General features: G+C 43.3%; 1 protein-coding gene across 1 annotated transcript in view; it reads right to left on the minus strand.

The window, feature by feature from the left end:
• Window positions 1-22,224, minus strand: part of LOC111959360 (vang-like protein 1) — a 64,645-nt gene that overhangs the window by 5,310 nt on the left and 37,111 nt on the right. Inside the window, 4 exon segments of the mRNA XM_070437577.1 lie at window positions 1,238-1,306; window positions 1,309-1,329; window positions 1,332-1,369; window positions 20,748-20,923. Coding sequence (XP_070293678.1) covers window positions 1,238-1,306; window positions 1,309-1,329; window positions 1,332-1,369; window positions 20,748-20,923 — 304 coding nt within the window.

Genomic DNA, 22,224 nt, shown 5'->3' on the forward strand with positions numbered 1-22,224 from the left:
AGATACAGGCAAGAGAGATGAATCATTAACACCAAGGTGTGTGAGTGTGTATATGTGTGTGTGTGTGTGTGTGTGTGTGTGTGTGTGTGTGTGTGTGTGTGTGTGTGTGTGTGTGGTGTGTGTGTGTGTGTGTGTGTGTGTGTGTGTGTGTGTGGTGTGTGGGGCTGAACGAAGCACAGGCTTGGTAGCACAGCCTTTTTCCGATTGAGAAATAAATGTTTTATGAAATTTCATTGCAATCCAATTTTTTCTAAATCCCCAAAATAAATACGGGTGAGTTCATTAGAGCAGATCTGGGCTGGTTAAAACACTAGAAACATAAAGACTCACTCTGCTAGCCTACAGAAACACTGCTGACTTAACTGGAGAACACTGACAAAAGGAGGATGAAATACAGAGGAGAGAGAGATGGAGAGAGACTGAACGTGAGAACGAGGGTAGAGAGAGAAAGAGGAGAGAGAGACAGAGACAAAGAGATAGCATGGGAATGTGCAGAAGGAGCTAGTGTGATGAAATTATTAAAAGGTTGAAATGCAAATGTCTGTGAGGACAATGTACCAGCATACTCCTCTATCAAACTCTGCTACAAAGAACATAGAGAAGAACCATAAAAGCTGTCTGCACTGAGCTGGGAAGTTGAGCAGGGAAGTTGGTGCCTGTGCCTGTGTGTGTGTGTAAAGCATATCTCGCGAATGAAAGTGGGGTTAGATTGGTGTGTATCTGTGTGTGCATGCTTAGAAGCAGTGTAAACATTGTGGGTGGGGGAAGGGAAGTGAGGTGTGAGGTTAGTAGTGTAACTAGTGAAAAGTGAGAGGGCACGCAGAGATCTTTACCCATCTTTACTTACTGTCATTGTCCAAAAGGTAAGCTCTCACTTTAGCTTTAAACGCTGCTTAGGGTGGCGGGGAGAGTAGATGAAGAGAGAGCGTCACAACGAAGCAACAAATACGGTAGACAGAGAGCTGAGAGAATGGAGAGACAGAGAGCTGAGAGAATGGAGAGACAGAGAGCTAGAAGAATGGAGAGACAGAGAGCTGAAGAATGGAGAGACAGAGAGCTGAGAGAAATGGAGAGAAGAGAGCTGGAGAGAATGGAGAGACAGAGCGACAAAGAATGAAAGAGACAGTGCTGCACATTAAGATGAGGAAAAGAGAGATGATAAGAAGTCAGACGACAAAGTGACACGACCCAAATGTAAGCACTGAGGAACCATAGAAAAAACGTAGGTGTACTACACCGTCCACGGTGTAGACCTTGAGGCCGGCCAGGTGCTTGGCGGCACGGTGCTTGGAGGCGGAGAGAAGGCAGGGTTATGGACAGGGAAGTCCTGTAGTAGAACTCCAGCAGAGACAGAGCTGCCCTCTGAATACTGACACAGACAAAGAGAAAGAGAGAGGGGAGGGGAGAGGTATAGAGAGAGAGAGGGGGTAGAGAGAGAAGAGAGAGAGAGGGATAGAGGGGGATAGAGAGAGAGGTCATGATCAGATGAGCTTCTGCATTTTTCAGCATGTTCTTAAAAATATATATGTTTAGAGTTAGATAAACTTGGATTTTTTGTCAGGAACATATACAGGATGCTACCCGTCTACAACATAACCTTCACTCCAAATCAATACTCAAAACCTACAACCTGAATTACGGAATCACCTAGAAGGCTTACAACTACCAAAGATTATTATAAGCAATACAGCAAATTTTTATTTATTTTATTTTATTTATTTTACCAGGTAAGTTGACTGAGAACACGTTCTCATTTGCAGCAACGACCTGGGAATAGTTACAGGGGAGAGGAGGGGGATGAATGAGCCAATTGTAAACTGGGGATTATTAGGTGACCGTGATGGTTGAGGGCCAGATTGGAATTTAGCCAGGACACCAGGGTTAACACCCCTACTCTTCGATAAGTGCCATGGGATCTTTAATGACCTCAGAGAGTCAGGACACCCGTTTAACGTCCCATCCGAAAGACGGCACCCTACACAGAGCAGTGTCCCCAATCACTGCCCTGGGGCATTGGGATCTTTTGTTTTAGACCAGAGGAAAGAGTGCTCCTACTGGCCCTCCAACACCACTTCCAGCAGCACCTGGTCTCCCATCCAGGGACTGACCAGGACCAACCCTGCTTAGCTTCAGAAGCAAGCCAGCAGTGGTATGCAGGGTGGTATGCTGCTGGCATAAATGCTCTAGAAAACAATAGAAACCTGAAAACACCATCCAACCTGGAACTGAGTGAGTAATGTTTAGTCTGAAGCTATATTTTATTTCCAAAAGCCAGAAGAAAAATACATTACATTACTTTATAAGACTGAATGCATTAAGGCTGCCAAGCTTGATACAACTTCAATTAGAACAGACGTGTCAAGTGAGAGGTGTCGAAGCCCTTTAGCCCAAATGGCAGGAGAGTCGCACAGTCTACTCCAACCAAATGGAGAGGCCTTAGAAGCTGCCTCTTGCTGTTCAGAGGTAATTAACATACAGTACCCTGTGTATGTAAAGAATGATAAGGCAAGAAAAGACAACAAAATGAAGCTCCTTATGGAAAATCAAGTGACACTTTTTGCTGACTATTATAAAAATGGAAACATCAGCAACCTCATCTTCCACACAGACCATCCCTGGATGGCACAGTGCTATATTAACCAGACCATCCCTGGCATGGCACAGTGCTATATTAACCAGACCATCCCTGGCTGGCACAGTGCTATATTAACCAGACCATCCCCTGGCATGGCACAGTGCTACATTAACCAGACCATCCCCTGGCATGGCACAGTGCTATATTAACCAGACCATCCCCTGGCATGGCACAGTGCTATATTAATCAGACCACCTGGCATGGCACAGTGCTATATTAACCAGACCATCCCCTGGCATGGCACAGTGCTATATTAACCAGACCATCCCCTGGCATGGCACAGTGCTACATTAACCAGACCATCCCCTGGCATGGCACAGTGCTATATTAACAGACCATCCCCTGGCATGACACAGTGCTATATTAACCAGACCATCCCCTGGCATGGTACACGTGCTTATATTAACCAGACCATCCCTGGCATGGCACAGTGCTATATTAACCAGACCATCCCTGGCATGGTACATGCTATATTAACCAGACATCCCCTGGCATGGCACAGTGCTATATTACCAGACATCCCCTGGCATGGTACAGTGCTATATTAACCAGACCATCCCCTGGCATGGCATTTACATTTACATTTAAGTCATTTAGCAGACGCTCTTATCCAGAGCGACTTCCAAGAGACCGATAAAAGTCCTAATATAATACAGTTTCTCCCCGACCAGATTATTCTCCCAGGGGATGGCACGTGCTATATACGACCATCCCTGCATGGCACAGTGCTATATTAACCAAGACCATCCCCTGGCATGGCACAGAGTGCTATATTAACCAGACCATCCCTGGCATGGCACAGTGCTTATTAACCAGACCATCCCCTGGCATGGCACAGTGCTACATTAACCAGACCATCCCTGGCATGGTACAGTGCTATATTAACCAGACCATCCCCTGGCATGGCACAGTGCTATATTAACCAGACCATCCCCTGGCATGGTACAGTGCTATATTAACCAGACCATCCCCTGGCATGGCACAGTGCTATATTAACCAGACCATCCCTGGCATGCACAGTGCTATATTAACCAGACCACCCCCTGGCATGGCACAGTGCTATATTAACCCAAGACCATCCCTGGCATGGCACAGTGCTATATTAACCAGACCATCCCCTGGCATGGCACAGTGCTACATTAACCAGACCATCCCCTGGCATGGCACAGTGCACATTAACCAGACCATCCCCTGGCATGGCACAGTGCTATATTAACCAGACCACCTCCTGGCATGGCACATTGCTACATTAGCTCACTACTCTCTGTTAAGAGGGGGGGTGTTTACGAGGGGTGGACACTCAGGATACTAAACAACGAGGACTCAGAGTCAGCTAATATAAGTCTCTATAAGTCTGAAACAGTATTTGTACAGGGCAACCCCAAATAGTTTCAGCTGTACTTTCACCTAATCAAAGAATTATCCCAGTAGGAAGAGCGCTCCCTTAAGATACCCCACCCCGAGCGGGTCAGACCAGACCTCTTCATTATATAACCCCATAGACGAGCAACGCCAAGCGGAAAGTCAACCTCCCAGCACAGAGTACTACCCTCTTGAAATTAAGGATACATTTACCCAGCTGGAGGTAAGGCAGATGGAGCTGGAACAGCAGGTGATTACACTCCAATCAGCACAGACCAGACATCAGTCCAGCACAACACCACCCCCTTAACCAGACCCGGAGAGCTGGGAGTGGAGAGAGACATATCTGCACTCTGGACTGTGGTGAGACAACTTCAACAAAATAAAAGCAAGAGCAGGAGATGAAAAGAGCACTAGAGGAGAGGATCAGTACTGCTGGAGGAGAGGGTGAGGGGGATGGCGTGTGACAGAGAACAACCCACTAGAGGGTGGCCACCCCCGCAGAGAAGCCAGCAGAACAGCCCACCTCAGCACCGACAAAAGTCTCGACACACGGCAGAACAGTCCACACCAGACCCTGACCATAGCGTAGACATCACAGCAGAACAGACAAATGAGAAACCCCAAGCCCAGGGGATCTCACCCCCTCTGAGCCCCCCGTCAGCCACCCTGATAGCTCTCCAGACAACCCCCCCACACCCACTGAGGACTACACAAGACACAGATTGTACTCCTTATGGACTCAAATGGAAATATATAGATTTTTTTTTACTTTTTCCCAACACAGTGTGTCTAAACTCGTGTCCAAACACCAGCGTGCCTAGACTTCTGTCTGAGGACCAACTAGGTTCACCTAGCCACATAATACACACAGGCACAAACCACCTGAGAGCACAGCAGGAAAGGGTGGCCACAGCACTGAAGGGAGTGATTGAAAAAGCTTCTTCTACTTTCCCCAATGCACAAGTGCTTATCTCCACTCTGCTACCACAAAAATACTTCCACCCTGCTACCATACAGCGGGTAAACGCTGTATGGTAGTATTAGTATTGCCCGTGACTGTGCCTCAAAACCAAATGTTTTCCTGGCCACCACTCCACCCTGGACTTGAACAGCCTCTATGACCAGGTCCACCTATACAAGGCAGCAGTGCCCACCTTCGCCCGGACTCTAAAGGACATCGCTCTCAAACGCAGCCCAACACTTCACACAGGAAATGGACTTCACCCAAACCTGGACTTCCTCAAAGAAATCGGAAATACAGACATTGTCATCCTACAAGAACTGGTATAGAGGAGACGGACCCGCTGGTTGCCCTCTAGGTTATAGAAGAGCTGGTAGTCCATCCACCAAACTACCAGGTGTGAAACAGGGAAGGGACTCAGGCGTATGCTAATTTGGTATTAGAGCAGACCTAACTCACTCCATTAAATTAATCAAACAGGAACATTTTACTTTGGCTAGAAATTCAAAAGGAAATGATCTCAACAGAGAAAAATGTCTGTGTGCTACCTATATCCCCCACTAGAATCCCATACTTTAATGAAGACAGCTTCTCCATCCTAGAGGGGGAAAATCAATATTTCCAGGCCCAGGGACATGTACTAGTCTGTGGAGACCTAAATGCCAGAACCGGACAAGAACCTGACACCTCAGCACACAGGGGAACAAACACCTGCCTGAGGTGACAGCATTCCCTCCACCATATTCCCCTCTAGGCACTATCACAACATAACAAAACAAAACAGGTCACAACTGCAGCTCTGTCGCACGCTATGTATCCATAGCTCTAAACACTTCTGGAAAATTGGAAAACACTAAACAAACACAAAGAATGATCTATCCAAATGGAGATGTATGGTAAACTAGAGTTCGACCGATATGATTTTTCAACGCCGATACCGATTAATCGACCAATTGTTATTTATTTATTTTGTAATAATGACAATTACAACAATACTGAATGAACACTTATTTTAACTTAATATAATACATCAATCACATTTTTTACTCTCAAATAAATATTGAAACATGTTCAATTTGGTTTAAATAATGCAAAAACAAAGTGTTGGAGAAGAAAGTAAAGGCAATATGTGCCATGTAAAAAGCTAACGTTTAAGTTCCTTGCTCAGAACATGAGAGACATAATGAACGCCGGTGGTTCCTTTTAACATGAGTCTTCAATATTCCCAAGGTAAGAAGTTTTAGGTTGAGGTTATTATAGGAATTATAGGACTATTTCTCTCTATACCATTTGTATTTCATATACCTTGACTATTGGATGTTCTTATAGGGCACTTTAGTTATTGCCAGTGTAACAGTATAGCTTCCGTCCCTCTCCTCGCACCTACCTGGTCGAACCAGAACACATCGACAACAGCCACCCTCGAAGCATCGTTACCCATCACTCCACAAAACCGCGGCCCTTGCAGAGCAAGGGGACAACTACTCCAAGTCTCAGAGCCGAGTGACGTTTGAAACCTATTAGCACGCACCCGCTAACTAGCTAGCCATGTCATATCGTTACACCAGCCTAATCTCGGGAGTTGATGGCTTGAAGTCATAAACAGCTCAATGCTTGAAGCATTGCGAAGAGCTACTGGCAAACACACAAAGTGCTTGTTTGAATGAATGCTTACGAGCCTGCTGCTTGCCTACACCGCTCAGTCAGACTGCTCTATCAAATATCAAATCATAGACTTATTATAACTAATAACACACCATAAATACGAGCCTTAGGTCATTAATATGGTCAAATCCGGAACTATAATTTCGAAATAAAATGTTTACTCTTTCAGTGAAATACGGAACCGTTACGTATATTTTATCTAACGGGTGGCATCCATAAGTCTAAATATTCCTGTTACATTGCACAACCTTCAATGTTATGTCCATAATTACGTAAAATCCTGGCAAATTAGTTCGCAACGAGCCAGGCGGCCCAAGCTGTTGCATATACCCTGACTCTGTGTGCAATGAACACAGAGAAGTGACACAATTTCCCTCGTTTAATATTGCCTGCCATCATGAATTTCTTTAAACTAATATGCAGGTTTAAAAATATATACTTCTGTGTATTGATTTTAAGAAAGGCATTGATGTTTATGGATGTTTATTCGTGCAACGATGATGCTTTTTTCGCAAATGCGCTTTTGTTAAATTCATCCCCCGTTTGGCGAAGTTGGCTGTCTTTGTTAGGAAGAAATAGTCTTCACACAGTTCGCAACGAGCCAGGCGGACCAAACTGCTGCCACATACCCTGACTCTGTTGCACAGAACGCAAGAGAAGTGACACAATTTCCCTAGTTAAAATAAATTAATGTTAGGCAGGCAATATTAACTAAATATGCAGGTTATAAAATATATACTTGTGTATTGATTTTAAGAAAGTTGTTGATGTTTATGGTTAGGTACATTGGTGCAACGACAGTGCTTTTTAGCGAATGCGCTTGTTAAATCACCTGGTTGACACAGTAGGCTATGATTCAATGATAAATTAACAGGCACCGCATCGATTATATGCAACGCAGACAAGCTAGATAAACTATAATATCATCAACCATGTGTAGTTAACTAGTGATTATGTTAAGATTGATTGTTTTTCTAAGATTGCGTTTAATGCTAGCTAGCACTTACCTTAGCTCCTTGCTGCACTCGCATAACAGGTAGTCAGCTTGCCACGCAGTCTTTTCGTGAGTGCAATGTAATCGGCATGACGGTGTCCAAAAATGCCGATTACCCGATTGTTATGAAAACTTGAAACTCGCCATCCAATTAAATCGGTCGACCTCTAAGGGTAAACCACCAAAACATACGATTTATAAATCCATGTACACAAACAACAAGTGTGCGGCTAAAATAGGCAAAAAACACACACATTTCTTCCCACAGGCAGTGGGGTGAGACAGGGATGCAGCTTAAGCCCCACCTCTTCAACACATATCAACGATTGGCGAGGGCACTAGAAAAGTCTGCAGCACCGGACTCACCCTACTAGAATCTGAAGTCAAAATCTCTACTGTTTGTGATGATCTGGTGCTACGGTCACCAACCAAGGAGGGCTACAGCAGCATCTAGATCTTAAGATTCTGCCAGACCTGGGCCCTGACAGTAAATCTCAGTAAGACAAATTAATGGTGTTCCAAAAAGGTCCAGTCGCAGGACACGAATACAAATTCCATCTAGACACACTATACATACTTGGCCTAAACATCAGCACCACAGGTAACTTCCACAAAGCTGTAAACGATCTGGAACAAGGCAAGAAGTGCATTCTATGCCATCAAAAGGAAATAAAAATTGAACATACCAATTAGGTCTGGCTAAAAATACTGAATGAGTTATAAGAACCCATTGCCCTTTTGGTTGTGAGATCTGGGGTCCGCTCACCAACAAGAACTCACAAAATGGACAAACATCAAATTGTGACTCTGCATGCAGAAAATATCCTCCGTGTACAACGTAAACACCAAATAATGCATGCAGAGCAGAATTAGGCCGATACCCGCTAATTATCAAAATCCATAAAAGAGCTGTTAAATTCTACAACCACTAAAAGGAAGCGATTCCCAAACTTCCATAACAAGCCATCACCTACAAAGAGATGAACCTAGAGAAGAGTCCCTAAGCAAGCTGGTCCTGGGGCTCTGTTCACAAACACACCCACAGAGCCCAAGAAGAACACAATTAAGACCCAACCAAACCATGAGAAAACAAAAAGGTAATTACTTGACACATTGGAAGAAATTAACAAAAAAAACAGAGAAACTAGAATGCTATTTGGCCCTAAACAGAGAGTACACAGTGGCAGAATACCTGACGCACTGGTGACTGAGACCCAAACTGAAGGAAAGCTTTGCCTATGTACAGACTCAGTGAGCATAGCCTTGCTATTGAGAAAGGCTGCCGTAGGCAGACCTGGCTCTCAAGAGAAAACGTCTATGTGCACACCCTGCCCACAAAATAAGGTGGAAACTGAGCTGCACTTCCTAACCTCCTGCCCAATGTATGACATATTAGAGAACACACACGTTGAATCAGAAGTTTACATACACCTTAGCCAAATACATTTAAACTCAGTTTTTCACAATTCATGACATTTAAATCCTAGAAAGAATTCCCTGTCTTAGGTCAGTTAGGATCACCACTTATTTTTTCAAGAATGTGAAATGTCAGAATAATAGGAGAGAGAATGATTTATTTCAGCATTAATTTATTTCATCACATTCCCAGTGCGGTCAGAAGTTTACATACAATCAATTAGTATTTGGTAGCATTGCTTTAAATTGTTTTAACTTGGGTCAAACGTTTCAGGTAGCTTCCACAAGCTTCCACAATACGTTGGGTGAATTTGGCCCATTCCTCCTGACAGAGCTGGTGTTAACTGAGTCAGGTTTGTAGGCCTCCTTGCTCGCACATGCTTTTTAGTTCTGCCCAACAAATTTTTCTACAGGTTGAGGTCAGGGCTTTGTGATGGCCACTCCATTACCTGACTTTGTTTGTCCTTAAGCCATTTTGCACAACATTGGAGAGTTGCTTGGGGTCATTGTCCATTTGGAAGACCCACTTGCGACAAAGCTTTAACTTCTCCCTGGCATGGCACAGTGCTATATTAACCAGACCATCCCCTGGCATGGCACAGTGCTATATTAACCAGACCATCCCCTGGCATGGCACAGTGCTACATTAGCTCACTACCTCTCTGTTAAGAGGGGGGGTGTTTACGAGGGGTGGACACTCAGGATACTAAACAACGAGGACTCAGAGTCAGCTAATATAAGTCTCTATAAGTCTGAAACAGTATTTGTACAGGGCAACCCCAAATAGTTTCAGCTGTACTTTCACCTAATCAAAGAATTATCCCAGTAGGAGAAGCGCTCCCTTAAGATACCCCCACCCCGAGCGGGTCAGACCAGACCTCTTCATTATATAACCCCATAGACGAGCAACGCCAAGCGGAAAGTCAACCTCCCAGCACAGAGTACTACCCCCTCATTGAAATTAAGGATACATTTACCCAGCTGGAGGTAAGGCAGATGGAGCTGGAACAGCAGGTGATTACACTCCAATCAGCACAGACCCAGACATCAGTCCAGCACAACACCACCCCCTTAACCAGACCCGGAGAGCTGGAGGTGGAGAGAGACATATCTGCACTCTGGACTGTGGTGAGACAACTTCAACAAAATAAAAAGCAAGAGCAGGAGATGAAAAGAGCACTAGAGGAGAGGATCAGACTGCTGGAGGAGAGGGTGAGGGGGATGGCGTGTGACAGAGAACAACCCACTAGAGAGGTGGCCACCCCCGCAGAGAAGCCAGCAGAACAGCCCACCTCAGCACCCGACAAAAGTCTCGACACCACGGCAGAACAGTCCACACCAGACCCTGACCATAGCGTAGACATCACAGCAGAACAGACAAATGAGAAACCCCAAGCCCAGGGGATCTCACCCCCTCTGAGCCCCCCGTCAGCCACCCTGATAGCTCTCCAGACAACCCCCCCCACACCCACTGAGGACATACACAAGACACAGATTGTACTCCTTATGGACTCAAATGGGAAATATATAGATTTTTTTTTACTTTTTCCCAAACACAGTGTGTCTAAACTCGTGTCCAAACACCCAGCGTGCCCTAGACCTTCTGTCTGAGGACCAACTAGGTTCACCTAGCCACATAATACACACAGGCACAAACCACCTGAGAGCACAGCAGGAAAGGGTGGCCACAGCACTGAAGGGAGTGATTGAAAAAGCTTCTTCTACTTTCCCCAATGCACAAGTGCTTATCTCCACTCTGCTACCACAAAAATACTTCCACCCTGCTACCATACAGCGGGTAAACGCTGTATGGTAGTATTAGTATTGCCCGTGACTGTGCCTCAAAACCAAATGTTTTCCTGGCCCACCACTCCACCCTGGACTTGAACAGCCTCTATGACCAGGTCCACCTATACAAGGCAGCAGTGCCCACCTTCGCCCGGACTCTAAAGGACATCGCTCTCAAACGCAGCCCCAACACTTCACACAGGAAATGGACTTCACCCAAACCTGGACTTCCTCAAAGAAATCGGAAATACAGACATTGTCATCCTACAAGAAACCTGGTATAGAGGAGACGGACCCGCTGGTTGCCCTCTAGGTTATAGAGAGCTGGTAGTCCCATCCACCAAACTACCAGGTGTGAAACAGGGAAGGGACTCAGGCGGTATGCTAATTTGGTATAGAGCAGACCTAACTCACTCCATTAAATTAATCAAAACAGGAACATTTTACATTTGGCTAGAAATTCAAAAGGAAATGATCTCAACAGAGAAAAATGTAACTGTGTGCTACCTATATCCCCCACTAAATCCCATACTTTAATGAAGACAGCTCTCCATCCTAGAGGGGGAAAATCATAATTTCCAGGCCCAGGACATGTACTAGTCTGTGGAGACCTAAATGCCAGAACCGGACAAGAACCTGACACCTCAGCACACAGGGGAACAACACCTGCCTGAGGTGACAGCATTCCCTCCACCATATTCCCCTCTAGGCAACTATCACAACATAACAAACAAAAAAGGTCACAACTGCAGCTCTGTCGGCACGCTAGGTATGTCCATAGACCTCTAAACACTTCTGGAAAATTGGAAAACACTAAACAAACACAAAGAATGATCTATCCAAAATGGAGATGTATGGTAAACTAGAGTTCGACCGATTACTGATTTTTCAACGCCGATACCGATTAATCGACAATTGTTATTTATTTATTTGTAATAATGACAATTACAACAATACTGAATGAACACTTATTTTAACTTAATATAATACATCAATCACATTTTTTACTCTCAAATAAATATTGAAACATGTTCAATTTGGTTTAAATAATGCAAAAACAATAGTGGGAGAAGAAAGTAAAGTGCAATATGTGCCATGTAAAAAAGCTAACGTTTAAGTTCCTTGCTCAGAACATGAGAACATATGAACGCCGGTGGTTCTTTTAACATGAGTCTTCAATATTCCCAGGTAAGAATTTAGGTTGAGTTATTATAGGACTATTTCTCTCTATACCATTTGTATTTCATATACCTTTGACTATTGGATGTTCTTATAGGCACTTTAGTATTGCCAGTGTAACAGTATAGCTTCCGTCCCTCTCCTCGCACCTACCTGGGCTCGAACCAGGAACACATCGACAACAGCCACCCTCGAAGCATCGTTACCCATCACTCCAYAAAAGCCGCGGCCCTTGCAGAGCAAGGRGAACAACTACTCCAAGTCTCAGAGCGAGTGACGTTTGAAACACTATTAGCACGCACCCCGCTAACTAGCTAGCCATGTCAYATCGGTTACACCAGCCTAATCTCGGGAGTTGATAGGCTTGAAGTCATAAACAGCTCAATGCTTGAAGCATTGCGAAGAGCTRCTGGCAAACRCACAAAAGTGCTGTTTGAATGAATGCTTACGAGCCTGCTGCTGCCTACCACCGCTCAGTCAGACTGCTCTATCAAATATCAAATCATAGACTTAATTATAACATAATAACACACATAAATACGAGCCTTAGGTCATTAATATGGTCAAATCCGGAAACTATMATTTCGAAAATAAAATGTTTACTCTTTCAGTGAAATACGGAACCGTTACGTATATTTTATCTAACGGGTGGCATCCATAAGTCTAAATATTCCTGTTACATTGCACAACCTTCAATGTTATGTCATAATTACGTAAAATTCTGGCAAATTAGTTCGCAACGAGCCAGGCGGCCCAAGCTGTTGCATATACCCTGACTCTGTGTGCAATGAACACAAGAGAAGTGACACAATTTCCCTCGTTTAATATTGCCTGCCATCATGAATTTCTTTAAACTAAATATGCAGGTTTAAAAATATATACTTCTGTGTATTGATTTTAAGAAAGGCATTGATGTTTATGGATGTTTATTCGTGCAACGATGATGCTTTWTTCGCAAATGCGCTTTTGTTAAATCATCCCCCGTTTGGCGAAGTTGGCTGTCTTTGTTAGGAAGAAATAGTCTTCACACAGTTCGCAACGAGCCAGGCGGACCAAACTGCTGCACATACCCTGACTCTGTTGCACAGAACGCAAGAGAAGTGACACAATTTCCCTAGTTAAAATAAATTAATGTTAGCAGGCAATATTAACTAAATATGCAGGTTTAAAAATATATACTTGTGTATTGATTTTAAGAAAGTTGTTGATGTTTATGGTTAGGTACATTGGTGCAACGACAGTGCTTTTTTAGCGAATGCGCTTGTTAAATCACCTGGTTGACAAAGTAGGCTATGATTCAATGATAAATTAACAGGCACCGCATCGATTATATGCAACGCAGGACAAGCTAGATAAACTAGTAATATCATCAACCATGTGTAGTTAACTAGTGATTATGTTAAGATTGATTGTTTTTTCTAAGATGCGTTTAATGCTAGCTAGCACCTTACCTTAGCTCCTTGCTGCACTCGCATAACAGGTAGTCAGCTTGCCACGCAGTCTTTTCGTGGAGTGCAATGTAATCGGCCATGATCGGTGTCCAAAAATGCCGATTACCCGATTGTTATGAAAACTTGAAATCGGCCATTCCAATTAAATCGGTCGACCTCTAGGGTAAACCACCAAAAACATACGACTTTATAAAATCCATGTACACAAACAACAAGTGTGCGGCTAAAATAGGCAAAAAACACACACATTTCTTCCCACAGGGCAGTGKGGTGAGACAGGGATGCAGCTTAAGCCCCACCCTCTTCAACACATATCAACGGATTGGCGAGGGCACTAGAAAAGTCTGCAGCACCCGGACTCACCCTACTAGAATCTGAAGTCAAATCTCTACTGTTTGCTGATGATCTGGTGCTACGGTCACCAACCAAGGAGGGCCTACAGCAGCATCTAGATCTTCTGCACAGATTCTGCCAGACCTGGGCCCTGACAGTAAATCTCAGTAAGACCAAATTAATGGTGTTCCAAAAAAGGTCCAGTCGCCAGGACCACGAATACAAATTCCATCTAGACACACTATACATACCTTGGCCTAAACATCAGCACCACAGGTAACTTCCACAAAGCTGTAAACGATCTGAGAGACAAGGCAAGAAGGGCATTCTATGCCATCAAAAGGAACATAAAAATTGACATACCAATTAGGATCTGGCTAAAAATACTTGAATGAGTTATAGAACCCATTGCCCTTTATGGTTGTGAGATCTGGGGTCCGCTCACCAACCAAGAACTCACAAAATGGGACAAACATCAAATTGTGACTCTGCATGCAGAAAATATCCTCCGTGTACAACGTAGAACACCAAATAATGCATGCAGAGCAGAATTAGGCCGATACCCGCTAATTATCAAAATCCATAAAAGAGCTGTTAAATTCTACAACCACCTAAAAGGAAGCGATTCCCAAACCTTCCATAACAAAGCCATCACCTACAAAGAGATGAACCTAGAGAAGAGTCCCCTAAGCAAGCTGGTCCTGGGGCTCTGTTCACAAACACACCCCACAGAGCCCCAGGACAGCAACACAATTAGACCCAACCAAACCATGAGAAAACAAAAAGATAATTACTTGACACATTGGAAAGAATTAACAAAAAAAACAGAGAAAACTAGAATGCTATTTGGCCCTAAACAGAGAGTACACAGTGGCAGAATACCTGACCACTGTGACTGACCCAAACTGAAGGAAAGCTTTGACTATGTACAGACTCAGTGAGCATAGCCTTGCTATTGAGAAAGGCTGCCGTAGGCAGACCTGGCTCTCAAGAGAARACCGTCTATGTGCACACTGCCCACAAAATAAGGTGGAAACTGAGCTGCACTTCCTAACCTCCTGCCCAATGTATGACCATATTAGAGACACACACAGTTGAAGTCAGAAGTTTACATACACCTTAGCCAAATACATTTAAACTCAGTTTTTCACAATTCATGACATTTAATCCTAGAAAGAATTCCCTGTCTTAGGTCAGTTAGGATCACCACTTTATTTTTCAAGAATGTGAAATGTCAGAATAATAGGAGAGAGAATGATTTATTTCAGCATTAATTTATTTCATCACATTCCCAGTGGGTCAGAAGTTTACATACAATCAATTAGTATTTGGTAGCATTGCCTTTAAATTGTTTAACTTGGGTCAAACGTTTCAGGTAGCCTTCCACAAGCTTCCCACAATACGTTGGGTGAATTTTGGCCCATTCCTCCTGACAGAGCTGGTGTAACTGAGTCAGGTTTGTAGGCCTCCTTGCTCGCACATGCTTTTTCAGTTCTGCCCACAMATTTTCTACAGGTTTGAGGTCAGGGCTTTGTGATGGCCACTCCATTACCTTGACTTTGTTGTCCTTAAGCCATTTTGCCACAACATTGGAAGTATGCTTGGGGTCATTGTCCATTTGGAAGACCCACTTGCGACAAAGCTTAACTTCTTGGGGGAAAAACTTTTTTGGGAATGTTGTTTTTTTTCTTTTTTTTGGGGGGGAAGGATGGTTGTTTTTTTTTTTTCCCCCAAAAATAATCCACATAATCTTCCTGCGCATGAGGCCATTCTATTTTGTGAAGTGCACCAGTCCTCCTGCAGCAAAGCACGCCCACAACATGATGCTGCCACCCCCGTCTTCACAGTTGGATGGTGTTCTTCAGCTTGCAAGGCTCCCCCTTTTTCCTCCAAACATAACAATGGTCATTATGGCCAAACAGTTCTATTTTTGTTTCATCAGACCAGAGGACATTTCTCCAAAGAATACGATCTTTGTCCCAGTGCAGTTTCAAACCTTAGTCTGGCTTTTTTCAATGGCGTTTGGAGCAGGTGCTTCTTCCTTGCTGAGCGCCTCTCAGGTTATGTCGATATATGACTCGTTTTACTGTGGATATAGATACTTTTGTACCTGTTTCCTCAGCATCTTCACAAGGTCCTTTGCTGTTGTTCTGGGATTGTTTGTACTTTTCGCACCAAAGTACATTCACCTCTAGGAAACAGAACGCGTCTCCTTCCTGAGCGGTATGACGGCTGCGTGGTCCCATGGTGTTAGACTTGCGTACTTTTGTTTGTACAGAACGTGGTACCTTCAGGCATTGGGAAATTGCTGAAAAGGATGAACCAGACATGTGGAGGTCTACAATTTTCTTTCTCGAGTCTGGCTGATTGCTTTTGATTTTCCCATGATGTCAAGCAAAGAGGCACTGAGTTTGAAGGTAGGCCTTGAAATACATCCACAGGTACACCTCCAATTGACTCAAATTATGTCAATTGACCTATCAGAAGCTTCTAAAGCCATGACATCATTTTCGGAATTTCCAAGCTGTTAAAGGCACAGTCAACTTAGTGTATCTAAACTTCTGACCCACTGAAATTGTGATATGGTGAATTATAAGTGACATATCTGTCTGTAAACAATTGTTGGAAAAATGACTTGTGTCATGCACAAAGTAGATGTCCTACCAACTTGCCCAAAACTATAGTTGTAAACAAGACATTTGTGGAGTGGTTGAAAAACTAGTTTTAATGACTCCAACCTAAGTGTTTGTAAACTTCTGACTTCAACTGTATTTCCCTCAGATTACACAGAACCACAAAGAATTTGAAAACAAACCCAAATTTGATAAACTCCCATATCTACTGGGTGAAATACCACAGTGTGACATCACAGCAGCAAKATTTGTGACCTGTTGCCACAAGAAAAGGTCAACCAGTGAAGATCAAACACCATTGTAAATACAACCCATATTTATTTTCCCTTTTGTACTTTAACCATTTGCACATTGTTACAACACTGTATATATATACATAATATGACATTTGTAATGTCTTTATTCTTTTTGAACTTCTGCGAGTGTAATGTTTACTGTTCATTTGTATTGTTTATTATCTACTTTACTTGCTTTGGCAATGTTAACATATGTTTCCCATGCCAATAAAGCCCCTTGAAAGAGAGAGAGAGAGAGAGAGAAGAGAGGAGAGAGAGAGGCATAAGAGGAGGGCAGAGAGAACAGATGGATTATAAGAAAAGGTCAGAAAATAAGTAGATTACAGCATGCCTCATATCTACACTACTCCCCCAGACCAGACTACTGCAGACCAGGGCTATGTCATACAGTGCTCCCTAAATTCATTTCACATTTCCACAAACTTCAAAGTGTTTCCTTTCAAATGCTATCAAGAATATGCATATCCTTGCTTCAGGTCCTGAGCTACAGGCAGTTAGATTTGGGTATGTGATTTTAGGCAAAAATTGAAAAAAAGGATTCGATCCTTAAGAGGTTTTAAGACTCCATAATGGTTCATCTGTTGGTGCCACAAGTAAAAGTTGGTGTCGTATAAAGCTTTGCTTCTTGCTCTGTAATATGAGTAGAATCTTGATTTCAATAACAACTTTCTTCTATTAAATGTATGAACATTGTCAAATATAAACTTGAACCAAAAAAATATTTGGCAAAATGTTCTATATATTGTTGAACATAATATAATCTAAGTGCATATCAACATTCCAGAGTGGGATCTCCACTACTTTTAGAGTTATGATCCAATTTGTCAGCATTACCAWYASAKTGAATGTGAAAATGGATTCAAAATGGTCACCCTTTCTTTGTGATTTGCAGGATGTGCAATGATACAATTAAAAGTAGGGCTGTGATTGGTTACATTGCCTACTATGCCAATGTACAGTACCGTTCAAAAGTTTGAGGTCACTTAGAAATGTCCTTGTTGTCCATTAAAATAACATCAAATTGATCATAAATGCAGTGTAGACATTGTTAATGTTGTAAATGTGTCACGTTCTGACCATAGTTCTTGTGTGTTTTGCTTGTTTTAGTGTTGGTCAGGACGTGAGCTGGGTGGGCATTCTATGTTGTGTGTCTAGTTTGTCTGTTTCTATGTTTGGCCTAATATGGTTCTCAATCAGAGGCAGGTGTTTTGTGTTGTCTCTGATTGGGAATCATATATAGGTGGCTTGTTGTGTGTTGGGATTTTGTGGGTGGTTGTTTCCTGTCTCTGTGTTTTCTCTGCACCAGATAGGGCTGTTTCGGTTTGCCACGTTTGTTATTTTGTTAGTTGTAAGTGTTCACAGTTTCGTCTTGTTTATTAAAGTCATGTTGAACACGAGCTAYGCTGCGTCTTGGTCCGATCCCTGTTACACCCTCTCTTCACGTGAAGAGAGGGAAGGCTGCCGTTACAAAATGACTATTGTAGCTGGAGACGGCAGATTTTTTATGGAATATCTACATAGGCGTACAGAGGCCCATTATCAGCAAACATCACTCCTGTGTTCCAATGGCACGTTGTGTTAGCTAATCCAAGTTTATCATTTTAAAAGGCTAATTGATCATTATTATGTTAGCACAGCTGAAAACTGTTGTGGTGATTAAAGAAGCAATAAAACTGGCCTTCTGTCAGGTTTTGGCCAAGACTGTTCGGGTTTTGGTCACTAGATGTCCCCATTGCACCTTTTTTGTACCTTTTGTTTTTCTTGCTCTAATTATTGTTTGCACCTGTAGGTCATTCCCTTGTTAGTATTTAAACCCTGTGTGTTCCTTARTTCCTTGCTCAGTGTTTGTAAGTTAGCACCCAGCCCCAGCCCAAGCCTTGTTTTATTCAGAGATTTCTCTTGTTGGATTTTCCAGAGGTTCTCTGGTTTAGTTCTTGTGTATTATTTGAGTAGTCTTTTGAGGTTTGTTTTTCCCTGCTGTTTTTTACCACTTTGTGGAGTTTCTTTTGTATTTTGGAGGATTTCCATTTTGTGCCTTTTGGCTTTATTTTTGGACATTGTGGATTTAGTTTCTTTGCCTGAAGATTTTGTTCTTTATTAAACCACCATCTCTAGTACTGCTGTGTCTGCCTCATCTTCTGGGTTCTGACGATTATTAGTGACTGTTTCTCGCACCGGGTCCTGACACCTTCTTTAGACTAGTTGAGTATCTGGAGCATCAGCATTTGTGGGTTCGATTACAGGCTCAAAATGGCTAGAAACAAAGAACTTGCTTCTGAAACTCGTCAGTCTATTCTTGTTCTGAGAAATGAAGGCTATTCCATGTGAGAAATTGCCAAGAAACTGAAGATCTCGTGCAACGCTGTGTACTACTCCCTTCACAGAACAGCACAAACTGTCTCTAATCAGAATAGAAAGTGGAGTTGGAGGCCCCGGTGAACAACTGAGCAAGAGGACAAGTACATTCGAGTGTCTAGTTTGAGAAACAGACGCCTCACAAGTCCTCAACTGGCAGCTTCATTAAATAGCACCCACAAAACACCAGTCTCAACATCAACAGTGAAGAGGCGACTCCAGGATGCTGGCCTTCCAGGCAGTTGCAAAGAAAAAGCAATTTCTCAGACTGGCCAATAAAAATAAAACATTGATGGGCAAAAGAACACAGACACTGGACAGAGGAACTCGGCCTAGAAGGCCAGCATTCCGGAGCATAGTCGGCTCTTCACTGTTGATTTTAAAACTAGCAGAAATCCCACTCTAGAACATTGATATGTCAGTAATAATAAAATATATTTTCAAGATTCATGTTGACATTATTCAATATTCATTACAAAAAAAATATTGAAATCAAAATACTACTCATAAAGTACAAGCCGTAAGGCTTCATATGACACCAACTATTGAATTGTGCACCTACAGATTAAACATTATGGAGACTTAAAGGAGGCCTGGGTAAGGCCTAAATGTCACAAATACTCCAACTTCAATTAATTGTCTCAATTACGCTTTAAGATACAAATGACAAATATATGTCAACAATCCATGGAGTGGGTTTTATTTTGGGTTGCACTGACAAGACATTTATCATTTGTTCACTGCTGTGTATTCTGCCTATTGATTGAACAAATAATACAAACATTAAGAAAAGGATCCTTCTATGGATTACATTTTGTGAAAATCCCCAAAATCATGATGTTGTTTGTTCTGGTTTTGTGAGGAATCACCCAGCACAGCTCTGGGTAGAAGTTGTCCTAAGGCACAGATCTAGGATGAGTTTGTCTTCCACAAACCCTAACCATTAAAGGGAAAAACACAAAGCTGACCTTAGATCAGTTACTAGAGGGAATTCATCATAATCAATCAAAGCGGACCGCTTTTCTCAGGCCCCCGCCCCAATTCCCAGAACAGCCCCCCAGAGTTAAAGGACTGGACTGGAACATTCTGGGTGATTTAGTAACTAAATTACTGCCACTCTTCCCCTTGGACTTAAGTCTCCAATTACTCACAGTTCAACAGTGTGTGTGTGTGTGTGTGTGTGTATACACACACACACACACACACACACACACACACACACACACACACACACACACACACACACACACACACACACACACACACACACACACACACACACACACGTGTATGGTTGGGGGCATTCTAAAGGCATTCTCTAATAGTCTGATTATCTGTAGATGTTTATGCTAGCTGATTGATCAGCTGACTGGCTTCTGCTAAGTGGCAATAGTGGACACAACAGGGTTACTCAGATCATCAGGGCCACAATAAGTACACCAGCCAGATCCCCGAGGCTCCACTGTTGTATACAGACTGAGTTCATATTGCTGGAAGATCAGTGACTTTGCTACAGTCAGCTGCACCATTTTAGCAAGAGATTGTAGCAGCATGGATTTGCTTGGTTAATATGTTAAGATGCTTATGAAATGATTGAATTTCTCTACATCATATTTCAGTCAGTTTTGAGTGTGTCTGTGTGGATGTGAGTGTGTTTCTGTGTGTGTGTGTATTACCTGAGCTGTCCCAGGTTGTAGTAGCGTGTCTCTCCGTCAGTGGAGCGTATAACACACAGGCTGTAGCAGGGCTGGAGCTGTCTGAGCTCCAGCAGAACAATGGCCAGGTAGTGGACAAACAGCAGAGAGTCCACCAGAGACACAGCAAACTGGACGATACCCTGGTAGTCCTCATCCTGGAAACACAGAGTTAACACACACACGTGTTTGCAAGTTGCATGAAAAAGCTCATCCAGGAGGTGGCGCTCCTAGTGGCCGGGGACTTTAATGCAGGGAAACTTATATCCGTTTGACCTCATTTCTACCAGCATGTTACATGTGCAACTAGAGGTAAAAAAAATAAAAATAAATAAAATAAAAACAAATCTAGACCACCTTTACTCCACACACAGAGATGCGTACAAAGCTCTCACTTGCCATCCATTTGACAAATCTGACCATAATTCTATCCTCCTGATTCCTGCTTACAAGCAAAAACTAAAGCAGGAAGTACCAGTGACTAGATCAATACATAAGTGGTCAGATGAAGCAGATRCTRAGCTACAGGACTGTTTTGCTAGCACAGACTGGAATATGTTCCGGGATTCTTCCGATGGCATTGAGGAGTACACCACATTGGTCACTGGCTTCATCAATAAGTGCATCAATGACAGTCCCCACGGTGACCGTACATACATACCCCAACCAGAAGCCATGGATTACAGGCAGCATCCGCACTGAGCTAAAGGGTGGAGCTGCCGCTTTCAAGGAGCGGGACTCTAACCCGGGAAGCTTATAAGAAATCCTGCTATGCCCTCTGACGAACCATCAAACAGACAAAGCGTCAATACAGGACTAAGATTGAATCGTACTACTCCAGCTCTGACGCTCATCGGACGTGGCAAGGCTTGCAAATTATTACAGACTACAAAAGGGAAGCACAGCCATGAGCTGCCAGTGACACRAGTCTACCAGACGAGCTAAATGACTTCTATGCTCGCTTGAAGGCAAGCAACACTGAAACATGCATTTGAGCACCAGCTGTTCCGGACAACTGTGTGATTTAATTTAATTTATTTAACCTTTATTTAACTAGGCGTGTGATCACGCTCTCCATAGATTATGTAAGTAAGACCTTTAAACAGGTCTAAGTTCACAAGGCCGCAGGGCCAGACGGATTACCAGGTAGTGTACTCTGAGCATGCGTTAACCAACTGGCATTGAGAGCATCCTGTCGGGCTGTATCACCACCTGGTACGGCAACTGCACCGCCCACAACAGCAGGGCTCTCCAGAGGGTGGTGCGGGGGCAAACTACCTGCCCTCCAGGACATCTACAGCACCCGATGTCACAGGAAGGCCAAAGAGTTCACCCAAGCCAACAACCACCCAAGCCACTGCTTGTCATCCCGCTACCATCCAGAAGGCGAGGTCAGTACAGGGCATCAAAGCTGGGACCGAGAGACCGAAGCTGTTTTTCAATCTCAAGGCCATCAGAC

Source organism: Salvelinus sp. IW2-2015, linkage group LG36 (assembly GCF_002910315.2).
Source record: "Salvelinus sp. IW2-2015 linkage group LG36, ASM291031v2, whole genome shotgun sequence".
Classification (NCBI taxonomy): Eukaryota; Metazoa; Chordata; class Actinopteri; order Salmoniformes; family Salmonidae; genus Salvelinus; species Salvelinus sp. IW2-2015.